Here is a 12,599-nt window from a genome sequence, read left to right as displayed (position 1 = left end):
GGCATCTGGGAGAGCCAGGCTGGGTGTGACTACACTTCCTTTTTGACATTTGCTTCCTCTTATGCTCCAGGTAGGAGCATAATGATTCATCACATGGCTAGAGTGTGCTTTACTGTTTTCAAAGAGTTTTGCATACATTAGCATCTCATTCAAACTTCGCAAAGATGGAAGCATAATTGCTCTCATTTTCCAGACCAGCAAACGGAGGCTCTGAGAGTTTAGGTGCGTGGCAGTGGGGGGAGGAGCACAGTGTTGTGTTGAGTGAGTCCCTCCCAGATGCTGGCACTGTGCTGAGCTCTGAGCATAGGCTGAGAACAAACTGATGTGGTTCCTGCCTTCTTAGAGATTTTATTTTATTAGGGAAAAGTGGTCATAGTAAGCAAACAATTATCCATAATTGTAGGTGCTTTGAAGAAAAAGAACTGGGTGACCCTGGCCAGTGGCTTAGTTGGTTGGAACATTTGTCTTGTACACCAAAAAGTTGCAGATTTGATCCCTGGTCAGGGCACATACCCAAGTTGTGGGTTTGATCCCCAGTCAGGGCACATACCTAGGTTGTGGGTTCAATCCCCGGTCAGGGTATGTATGGGGGAGACAACCAATGGATATTTCTCTTTCACATCAATATTTCCCCCTCTACCCCTCTCCCTTCCATTCTCTTTAAAATCAATAAATATACCCTCAGATGAGGGTTTAAAAAAAGGAAAAGCAGAACAGGGGGCAATGAGGATGGGTTGCTATAAACTTTCTTAGCTCAAGTTAATAGAGAAGGCTTCTTGCAAAAACACACCAAAAAATGGCTAACACAATGGAAAGGAGGAAGCGGAGTGAGAAGCTGGGGCAGGCTTTGTAGGAAGGGGGAGTTAGTACCCACTTGAAGGAAATGAGCCAGAACCCAGTGGTGGGAGATGAAGTGCAGGGCTAGGTGGGGGCCAGGGCGTGGCCTTAGGAGATGACAGAAGAGGTGGGGATTCACCCCGAGAGCAGTGGGATGTCCCGGATGGTTTGGTGGAGGGGCTGCTTCCATCTGACCTGGGTCTTTTAAACATCATGAGGCTCTCAGGTGAGGAAGGAGCTTAGGGGGTGAAAACAGGAGAAGAGAGCTGCTTTAGGAGACTATTTTGGTCCTGGAGGAAGAGGATGGTGGCTCGACTAGAGTAACATGTGGCTGTGGGGACAGAGGAAAGCAGACAGATTTGGAATTGACTGTGCTGGCTGGCCTGAGAGGAAGGATCTAAGAATGAGGTGATGAGGAGAAGTGTGAAGACCAGTGAGAAGCAGAATGGCCTTTTTGGTTTTGCTTGGGGCCCGGGGAGGGGTAGGGCACAGGTTTGGGGGTCACACTGCGCCTGCATTTGGGTCCCTGCATCCCTGTTGGACCAGCACGAGTTAGTCCAGTATGTCCGCTCCCCAGTGTCCCTTCCCAAACACCTAGACTCTGTTCTGGGATTTCCCCGCTGGGGTGGGAGCAGAAGATATGGGTTTTTTGTAATAGTTCATTTTTACTGTAGTTTTTACATTACCATTTGTCCCCCCAGACCCTCTCCTACTTTCACCTACCACCCCCACCCTCGCAATCACCACACCATGGTCTGTGTCCATGAGTTCTTTATAGGGTTTTATATTTTGTCATTTTAATCAACAAGCAGCATCCAGACCTTTTTTATGTTGGTGAAAAGAAAATAAGGAAGAAAAGTATGTAAGTCATCACCTAAAATGACCCCAGTGCCTCCCTTCTTCCCCTCAGCTGTTGGTGACTAAGCCAGAGATGTGGGCGCGAAGCCCAGGTGTGAACGCCACACCCCCGCCCCTTCTCCTGGCACCGAGCAGGTGTTTAACGACTGCTCATTTCTGTCTTGCCTGCTGAGTCCACTGTCGGGCAAAGATATATTCTCCAAATACTCTTTTTAAAATAGGAGCTCATGAACTTATCTTTTAAAAAACATGCAATATTAACATTGTTGTGGCTTTACTGTGGTCGAATTATTTTTTTAATTGCAGGTATCTAGTATCCTCAGGACATTTAGGGAAATTAGGCTCTGTGGCCTCGCCCCACCACCGCCTGGAACATCATTTCTATGAGAAAATGCTCGGTGAGTTTCCAACTGCTGGCTTCCCCGAGAACACTGGCAAGCAGAGAGGCACTATATCGGACAACTGCTGGCGAGACCAGGGCTGAAGGCATTCCAGGGCCCAGGCAAGGGCAGTGAGAGGAATGAACAGGCTGGGCTGAGAGATGCAGGATGGTAGGCATGGATGATTTAAAAATACATAAAACATTAATAATAAAGACACGAGAGTGACGACACCAGGGGCCATTCCATCCTGCTATTCATTCAACACAAACTTATGAGCACCTACTATGTGCTCAGAAGCTTGCGGAGGCCAAGGTGAATAAGAGAAGTCACAGACCAGTAGGAAGGACTGATGACTAGAGCAATAGTCGGGTCATTGCACCCTGCGCTGGGGCACAGGGACCTGTTGGTGAGCTGGGACCACAGAGGAGGAAGAAGCTTTGCCCTGCCCTGGGGGACCTGTGACGGTCTGCTGGAGGAGCTCATTTGACAGAAAAAGGTGGGAATGGCCTTTAGGAAGAGAGTAGTGGCATTTTTTAAGATTTGCAGGTGAGAAAGAGAAGAGTCGGCCAAGGCCACAGCCCAAGTCTATGGGGAAGGAGAACGAGAGAGGTAGGAAGGAGCCGGGTCCTGAAGAACCTCAAAGGTCAGACTGCAGAGCGCAGGTTTCGTGCTGCAGAGTCCAGAGTGCAGACCAATGGTTTTCAAACACTTTGCTCTGTACCCACGAAGAAAATTTGAAAAACTATGTACCCCTTCCACATTTTAATGGCTGTGAATGGTATAATTCCAGGAAGATCGTAAGTCTTGAAATAGAAATAATACATTAATCTTCTCTATGTATTCAGAGAAATTTAAATACTATAGTGACTTATTCTTATCCAGTTAAAATATATGATTAAACTCTTCTTTCACAGTGAGAAATTTATGTTGATAATTCCTGTCCTTGAATTCACATTTCAATGAAAAGCCTACTTCCTTGCATTTTCTTCAATTATTGAATTTTATCCCAATGTAATATACTTTTATGATTGAAAGTATTTTACTGACTACACTATTATACTTTTTAACATTAAAAATAAAATTCAAGTAAAAATTTTAATTTCCTGTTAATGTAACATCTAAGTATTAAAACATTCTTCTGGATAGAGTTTCCTTTATTAATAAAAGTAACTTATCTAAACACTATGGATTGCCAATTTGATAAACAATTTCTAAATAATAAAGGTCCATTTTTAAAAATTATAATAATTAAATTTATTTATAATTTACTTATAAATGATTACTTTCAGATTTTTTTGTGTTACTGTATAGCCGAAATTTTGGTATTGAGACTCTTTTACACTCTTTTTTTTTTGCCATTTTAAAATATATTTTATTGATTATGCTATTACAGTCATCCCATTTTCCCTCTTTATTCCCCTCCGCCCTGTACGGCCCTTCCCATCTGCATCTTCCTGCCCCTAAGTTCATGTCCATGGGTCATACATATTAAGTTCTTTGGCTTCTACATTTCCTATACTATTCTTAACCTCCCCCTGTTTTTTTTCCTACCTATAATTTATGCTACTTATTCTCTGTACCTTTTCCCCCATTCTTCCACCCCTTCCCCGCTGATAACCCTCCAGGTGATCTCCATTTCTGTGATTCTCTTCCTGTTCTAGTTGTTTGCTTAGTTCATTTTTGGTTTTGGTTTTGTTCTTTTGGGTTCGATTGTTGATACTTGTGAGTTTGCTGTCATTTTACTGTTCATATTTTTGATCTTCTTTTTCCTAGATAAGTCCCTTTAACATTTCATATAATAAGGGCTGGGTGATGAAGAACTCCTTTAACTTGACCTTATCTGGGAAGCACTTTATCTGCCCTTGCATTCTAAATGATAGCTTTGCTGGATAGAGTTATCTTGGATGTAGGTCCTTGCCTTTCATGAATTCGAATACTTCTTTCCAGCCCCTTCTTGCCTGCAAGGTTTCTTTTGAGCAATCAGCTGGCAGTCTTATGGGCACTCCTATGTAGCTAACTGTCTCCTTTTCTCTTGATACTTTTAAGATTCTCTCCTTCTCTTTAATCTTGGCTAATGAAATTATGATGTGTTTTGGTGTGTGCTTCCTTGGGTCCAACTTCTTTGGGACTTCCTGGACTTCCTGGAAGTCTATTTCCTTTGCCAGATTGGGGAAGTTCTCCTTCATTATTTTTTCAAATAAGTTTTCAATTTCTTGCTCTTCTTCTTCCCCTTCTGGCTCCCCTATGATTTGGATATTGGAACATTTAAAGTTGTCCTGGAAGTTCCTAAGCCTCTCCTCATTTTTTTGAATTCTTGTTTCTTCATTCTGTTCTGGTTGAATGTTTCTTTCTTCCTTCTGCTCTAAACCATTGATTTGAGTCCCAGTTTCCTTCCTGTCACTGTTGGTTCCCTGTATATTTTCCTTTATTTCACTTTTCATAGCCTTCACTTTTTCCTCTACTTTGTGACCATACTCAGCCATTTCTGTGAGCATCCTGATTACCAGTGTTTTGAACTGTGCATCTGATAGGTTGGCTATCTCTTCATCACTTATTATATTTTTTCTGGAGCTTTGATCTGTTCTTTCAATTGGGCCATATTTTTTTTGTCTTGGTGCACCTGTTACATTTAGGGACAGAGCCTTAGGTGTTCACCAGAGCTGGGCAACCCACCTTGCTATGTTGTGATGCTTTATGTGGGGAGGGGTCTGAGAGGGAACAGTGCTGCTTGCTCAGCTCTCTGCCTGCTTTCAGTCACTTCCTCCTCTGATACCCACAAGCAAATTGGGCCCTTCTGGTGCTGATTCCCAGGTGTGTGGGCTTGTGTATGTTCTGGGGCCCTGTGGGTCTCTCCAGTGGACTCTCCTGTGAGGCTGGGATTTTCTCCTGCCACTGCAACCCCCACGGATTTTTTCAGTCAGAGGTTTTAAGGCTTTATTTCCCTGTGCTGGAACCCTGGGTTGCAGGGTCTGTCTCAGTCCCTGGTTGGTCCTCCTGGTTTATCCACATGCAAATGTGGGGCTGCCTGCTCTGCCAGCCGCTTCCTCGCCCACCTGGTCCTCCAGCTGCTGCCTTGCTGCAAGCCCTCTCTGCTGGGCTGCCGGTCTCCGCCCCTCCTACCGGTCTGGATGAATGTTTTTCTTTAACTCCTTGGTTGTCGGACTTCCATACAGTTCAATTTTCTGTCAGTTCTGGTTGTTTTTTGTTTTTCAATGTGCTATTGTCCTTCTTTTGGTTGTGTGAGGAGACGCAGTGTGTCTACCTATGCCTCCATCTTGGCCGGATTAAAGGTCAATTTTTAGTGAAAGCACATCTGTTAATGAGATAGTTAGGCCTTTTTAATGCATACCTACATCCGTGGAAAAATATCACTTAATCATGTAAAGTGATGAGGTTCAATACCATGTCTGTTCCTATTATTCATTTTAAAAAGTAAGTGCCCAAAATCCACACTTACTTAAATAAGTAAATGGGAATGAAAGTACTTTTGATATAGTAATGTCATTTAATTCATTAACTCCTCAGTTAAATGTCAAAAATCTTAGGTGATCTATCGTTAAAAATTATTTCAAATGATCTATCACTTGACAACTCTATTAAGTCAATTGTGCTGAAAGCAAAGAACTAGAAACCGCCTGCCTTGCAAAAACATTTGTTACCTAGTCACTTTCTCAATTTCTGGGAAATATAAAAAAAGTTTTGCTAAGACTCATCTGCTAATTCTGTCTATTACAATTTCTCTTGGAGAAACCTTGTTAAAACCTAATATACTCAGAAAAAATTGGAAAGCTGAACCATTGCTCTTTCCAGTACACTTTTGCCTGTACAATATTTTAAGTAAATCTTTCTCTTAATGCATGCTTCACATATATTTCTGTCGCATGCTGGATCTGCAGAATTATTTCATTTAAGTTAGGAAAACTGTCCTCCATATAAACCCCAATGGCAATGTCAGGTCTTAGACACTAAGTAGCAAGATGATGAATGTTTTCTGTCAGAAGCCGTGGCAGCTAACGACCAAGCGCTCAGTTATGGAGAAGTGGAGAGAGTGAAATTTCTGTGTATGTGAATTGTGATTGTACATTTTCAACCTTCTCTTCTGGCTGAGTGTAAGTCTTTTTTGTTTTGGCCAGTGGCATTGCCGTTTTACCATTCACATGGGCTTGAAACCATAGGAGTACCTCTTTTTATTTTTTTAAAATTCAAGCTATAAAGTCATCTCTGACTGCTCTGTGTGGGGGTTGGGGGTTGGGAAGGAAGGGTTTTAACTGAGTCTGAAGGCATTTTGTATATTTAACCAAAATAAGGGGGGGGAACTGTGTTTTTCTTTAACCTTTTGTAAGACTTCCTGAGCACCAAATAGTGCTAAAAAAATAAAAAATGAAAAAATAAACTCGGTGAATTAATTTAAATGTCAATGGCTTCGGAACATAGGGATTACTTTGGCCCTAAATCACCCATGCAAAGAAAATGATGTTTTGCAAAAAATAAACATTGCTCATTATTGATTCTGTAACATTTAAAGAGTGGCAGAAAGAGGCCCGGTTGAATTATATTTGCTTAGTAATCAAATGGGTTGTATAGTTCAGTGCAAACGCATTGTGGTAAACTGAAAAAGAGACCACTGGGCTTCACACAGCTGAGTTCTGACACTGAAACAGGTTCAAGGTCACATCCTCTGGGTCTACTGTTGGGCTCCCACTGCAAAGGTTCCCCGCAGGCCTGGAGCTGAGTTGTTTATGATGGGATGTTGGCTCCATCACTCAGTAACACCTGTGTGGCTCCTTTTGGAGTATCTCCGGTCCCAATAATCTCACCTTCTGTGAGAGCTGGCCCTTCAGTTATGACCGTGGCAGCCACATCTCTACTGTGAGTTGTCTTCACTCCCACCTGCCTCTTATATGGTGACCAAAAGCCAACCCAGATCCTCTCTGCTGGGAAGGGGACTGGCAACCAGAGAGAGTGTTCACCACTGTGTGGACTGAACCGTGACTGGCAAACTCTGGACTGTGACAGAGCGCCACGGTTGGTCAGAGGGTCGGGCAGCAAAATGAGCTGGTCTGGAGGGACAAAGATGGGGGTAGCACCACGAGGCCAGGAGAGGGATTCGCTGAGCTCCTGGCAGCCGTTATTTTTGGTCTCCTGGCTCGTTGTTTAGGTCCTGACTGCGCTTTTCTGCCTTTTGGTTCTAAAATTCATCTCCTAAGAAAGTTTCCTTTTTATTTTTTTTAAGCTTTGCGCCTAGTTTATGGTTTTTCTTACTATTTGCAATCTTAGGAGTTAGAACCTTGGTAACCATAATGGTGGCTAGTGACCCCATGTCTGGGAAACGAGGTAAGGGAATGAGCATAAGACAATAGCAAGACAATAGTGGCAACAATTTTTTAAAACTTAGGATTTAGATATGACACAGAAATCACAAGAGACAAAAGAAAATATGGATAAATTGGATTCCAAGAACATCATCAAGATTATATAAGGAATTTTTACAATTTAGCAATAAAAGACCAATTAAAAAACCCAAATGGGCAAAGGGCTTGATTAGGCATTTCTTCAAAGCTATTTTGAGAAATGCAAGTCAGACAAGATACCACTCCATACCATTACCCACTAGGATTCTATAATAAAAAAAAAGATGGTTAATGGCAAGTTAGATGGATATTAACTGCTCCACCAAACAGTCTGGCAGTTCCCCAAAATGTTAATATGGAGTTACCACATAACCCAGAAATTGCACTCTTAGGTATATGTACAACAGAAGTGAAAACATATGTCCACACATGACCTTGTACATGAATGTTCATAACAATAGCCAATTCATTCACAATAGCCAAGCAAAGGAAAGCACCCAATGGTCTGTCAACAATGAACAGATGAACAAGGAGTGAGGGTGCTGAGAGCTCACACCGGAGTCCTCTCCAGGCATCATGTCCACCAAAGGGACCTCTCCCACTAGGGTCAGTTCACACCCTGCGACTGTTCAGTGTGGGAGCCCCAAGGCCTGGACCCATTTTAGGACAACTCTAAAGAGCCATTTTAATTCTAGAGATTTCCATGAGATTGGCTGAATCCTTTGTTGTGGATGTACCACAGCCTGCCTTGTCTTGCCCACACCTGCTGCCTTCTTCACCCTCTCATGGGTGTTTTCCCAGGCAGCCTCCTCAGGGAACTCCATGCACTCACGTTTCTGGGTCTGTTTCCCTGCAAACCACCCACAAACAGGAAGCCACTGATCTGGCGTTACTGCAGCAGCCGGCTCAGCCCACAGCCAGCGCTCAGTGACTGTGGCTCACCCTGCGGACTCCCCTTGTGTCCACCTTTCTCGTTACGATGATGACAGGAAAATAAGCCATTCCTGCAGGGTTAGCTAGGAGTGTGCAAGTTAGTTAGAAGGGTTGTGAGTTGGTGGGTAGATGGTGTTAAATGTCACCTAACCTAATCAGCAACAGACTCTCCAAACTCTTGGGCCATGGAGTATTTTAATGGGCAATCAAAGTGAACTCGTGTGGCTAGCAGAGATGGCCACAAATTGCTTGACAGTCCCCATCAAAAGGAGAGGTCTGTGTCTGCTCCCCTGGATTCTGACTAGAGGGACCTGGGCCTGCTTTGACTGAGAGAAGATGAAGGGACACTGTCCCAGTTTCTAGACCCAATCCTTGACAGACTGGAAGTTTCTGGTTCCTGTCTTCTGGAACTCTCTCTTTGGGGTCCCTGAGCTGCCATGTAAGAAGTCCTACTTTCCTGAGACTGTCCTGCTAGAGAGGCCAAGTGTGAAAACTCTGAGGGACAGTCCCAGTGGAGCCAGCCTTCTATCCATCTCCCTTCCACAAAGCACCAAACATGGGAGTGAAGCTGTCTTGGATCATTCCAGACCCACCAATCTTCCACCTGGATACCACTTAGTTACCTCAGTCAACCCTCTATGGAGCAGAAGAGTCACCAGCCAGGCTCTGAAAAGTTCTCGACCCACAAAACGATGGTTTAGCAATATGGTTATGTTTTGATTTGATGTGCAGTAATAGACAACCAGGACAACCCCCTCCTGGACCCCTCAACAGCTCCTGTGAGCTCTCTGTGCCTCACTGGGAATGGGGCAGGTAGGAGAATGCATTATTAACTTATGTCTGTTTTAAAGCATTGGAGGCCCAATATCTCAGATACCTTGCCTAAATCTAAATGTTGAATTTGCAACTATCCTAGAAGTAGAACTTATTTCACTTAAGCCTTTCATCAAGTGTATTTTTATTAGACAGGCTTTAGGGTTTTGTTTTGAGCAAATGAAATGATGGTAAGTGCTTATTTGACAGAACCAAACAGTGAGTGAGGATGACCTCCCCATCATGGTCCCAGGGGGCTGCAGGCCTTTGCTCCTGGGACTGTGGGGCATGGATTCACAGGGAATCTGGGTCTGAAAGTTTTAATTTAAAAGGAGACTTTGGAATTAGAGGTGTGTTCACACACATACGAGATCTGTCAGAAGGTATCCAGCCATGTGCTATGAAAAATAGAGACGGTTATTGAAGAAGATATAAGAAACACTGTACATAGGACAATGATGCCTCAATCCCCTTCAAAGTAGGCACCTTGGGACCTCACACAGTTCTCCCAAATCACCATCAGCTGCCCCATCATATTTTTCTGAATCTCATCAATGGTCTGAAATCTCTTCCCTTTTAAAGGTGATTTTAGTTTTGGGAAAAGGCAGAAGTCACAGTGTGCCAAATCTGGGCTTTAGCGGGGCTGAGTCACCTGGGTGATTTGAAGTTTCTCGAAAAACTTCTGCATGAGACGTGATACATGAGTGGGTGCATTGTTGTGATGAAGCTGCCAGTCACCGGTTGCCCATAGCTGTGACCTTCTGAATCATCTGAATAGTTTCCACAGAGGAATGTTCAAACTTATTGCAAGATTTCATGCAGGTTCATTTTTCTATTTGGTCAGTCATTTTGCATGTGACAGCCACTCAGTACACATGCTCACTCAACCGCATCTACCGCCCCCACTGACTAGTACAGTGAAGTCGTCATTGTTCACACTTGCGCATTCCAGTCCACTCTCCTTGGCTGTCAGGCTACGTCAATGTGGCATAAACCATTCTTGTTATATTAACAATGGCTGGACTTTTTTCTGGACAGCCCTCCTGTACAATAACCCGAGGTCATGGCTTTTCAGGAAATAGAACTAATTAGATATTTTTCTGTACTGTCTCCAGAAGTAATTTATGAAGTGTCAGAATCTGGGTCTAGATTTTCCATTTGTAAGATATGGCCATCAAACTCACACTTCGGGTTCTTTTTCTGAGTAGCTCATTGGATTAACTGCTGCCCAGGGTTCTGAGTCTCCTGGGCTCCAAGGACTGACCCAATAAAATGCCTGCCACTGTTTGGAAGCTACAGGGATAATATGAATTTCAAAGGTCTTACCCTACTTTTACTCCTCTTCAAATGTAGCCCTCCCTCCCACCAAAACAACAACTTGGAAATGAAGTACTTCGAGAAAGATGAGGGAGCTCTAGCTCAGTCACTGTCTGATGTTTCCGGGTGACCGTCCTATTACTGGCAACTCTCGACTCCCCGAGAGAAAGAAGGAAACTGAGGTGGTTGAGCCCTTAGTGGGCGCAAATACTCAGTGTATCTGCCCAATCGCAATTCTCACCACATCCCTTTGAGGAGGGGATTATGTTTTATCAGTGAGAACACAGAGTCGTGGGGGGTGGGTAGGGAACTCCCACACTCACAGACAGTGAAGGGTGGAGCAGAGTGGGAGGGGTGGGCAGCAGTCAAACTCAGGTGTGTCTGTTGGAGTTCAAAGCCCCTCTTCTTTCTTCTGTGTTATGCTGCCTTCTGAAAGGGGGTCAGAGTGCGGATTCAGCTTTTGTAGGTGCCTATATGGGGGCAGTGGGGGAGGGAACCCAGTCACCAATGCAGTGGAAGACTTTTATGACTAATTCAAACTAGCAGCTGTACACAGCACTTCCCTACACACACATGCATGTGGAGTGCAAACACGCACTGTAAGACCCAGAGTCCTTCCCTGTCAGGAAGGAATCTTCCTTGGAATCTTACAGCTCCTGATGTCATTTAATAGGTGATAGGCTATGCGAGCAAGGTTATTTAATCACAATGTTATGTCCACTTAAAAATATGCAAAATATGTACATACCTACACAGGTGTGGCCTTTTGAGGCTCTGGCGTCAGACGGGTCATTGTAGGCTGCAGCGGCCAAGGTGTGCAAGGGCAGGAGTAGGAGCACAGGAGCCGCTAAAAGGCCTTTCCAGGCGCACTTCATAGCGGAGCTATGCACCCAGGGAGGCCAGCCGGCCTGCAGAAGCCACGGGGGTGGTGATGTCCTGAAGCCAAGGCTGCGGAGTGGAGGGGTCTCTCTCCCCTTCTCTTCCGTCCTATGACACACTCTTACATGCCTTTCAATAAGTGTGAAGCAACTAAAGACACACAAACACTCACGAAATCACGTCACTACTCTAGATCCCTGAGAGAGAGCCGCCTAGGCGCTGGGGAGAGCTGGAGGGGTCTCTGCCAGGCAGTTCTTCGAGATAAAAACTGCCGGAAAGGGAAAAACTCAAGTTGCGCAGCTGGCAGAAAGGCATGTATCTGGGCTTGCTGGCTGAAGGCAGAGGCCCCGGAAACCTCAGGAACCCCCAGGCTGGCGGAACCGTCCTGGGGGAGGTTAGAAGGCACTTCCTCTTTCGTTCTTACAAAACTAAAACATTAAGCTACAGGGAAAAAAACAATAAAACGAAACCACAAACACACAACCCAGTCACAGTTGGATCAGCAATGTCCAGTAATTGTAGAAATTATAATTTGTTACATTCAGAAGTTATTTAGTTTTGCTCTAAATAGCTTTACATGGGGAGGTTGGGCTCCTCATTTTGTTGCTGAAGGAGTGTCTGGCCAACTAGTTATTTTCTTCAGAGAAGTTGGATCATTCCTCAGAGGGTCAAGTTTTCTCCGGGCCTTCCATTTGGTGTGCAGAAAATGAGCAACGCCATAGTGGGCAGTCAGCGTGGCTGGATTTTAAACCTGGTAAGAAAAAAAAGGTGCCCGAATGAGCCACCTCCTGTTTACAGGGCTGTGTACCACGTCCCTCTTCTCTCCAGAATTTCAAGGTGTGCTTGCATTCCCCACCTGGCGGTGATTGCTGCATTTTTAAGAGACTGATTTTCTGTTTGGAACATGAGAACTGAAGGCTGTTTTTCTGGAGAAAACAAACAAAACGGAACCAGATCCTTGATAGAGAAAAAACATAATCTAAGTGCTTTGCTTTCTAAAACAAGCCACAGTAAAAACAAAACAAAAAAAGTTCTTATTAGTGGTAAAATAAAATTTTAAAATCAGCCTAATTGGACCCACAGTCTCCACAGGGTTCCAGAAGACTCTTTATCGAGTCATTCATTCAATGCACATTTATTGATGAGCTTTTACTGATGACCACCTTCAGTCATTCAGTCACTGCTGTAGGCGTGGAAGGTAAGAAAACTTCCAAAGATTTCTGCCCTC

General features: G+C 44.1%; 1 protein-coding gene across 1 annotated transcript in view; it reads right to left on the bottom strand.

Moving 5' to 3' along the window:
• Positions 1-11,709, bottom strand: part of AOAH (acyloxyacyl hydrolase) — a 146,211-nt gene extending 134,502 nt beyond the window's left edge. Inside the window, exon 1 of the mRNA XM_024563089.4 lies at positions 11,241-11,709. Within this exon, the coding sequence (XP_024418857.2) occupies positions 11,241-11,367 (127 nt within the window). The 5' untranslated portion in view covers positions 11,368-11,709. The remainder of the gene's footprint in view (positions 1-11,240) is intronic.
• Between the last annotated feature and the right edge of the window lie 890 nt (positions 11,710-12,599).

The sequence above is a fragment of the Desmodus rotundus genome, chromosome 6, assembly GCF_022682495.2.
Source record: "Desmodus rotundus isolate HL8 chromosome 6, HLdesRot8A.1, whole genome shotgun sequence".
NCBI lineage: Eukaryota > Metazoa > Chordata > Mammalia > Chiroptera > Phyllostomidae > Desmodus > Desmodus rotundus.
Note: the sequence above shows the minus strand (reverse complement) of the source record. Positions and strands in the feature narration are given on the sequence as shown.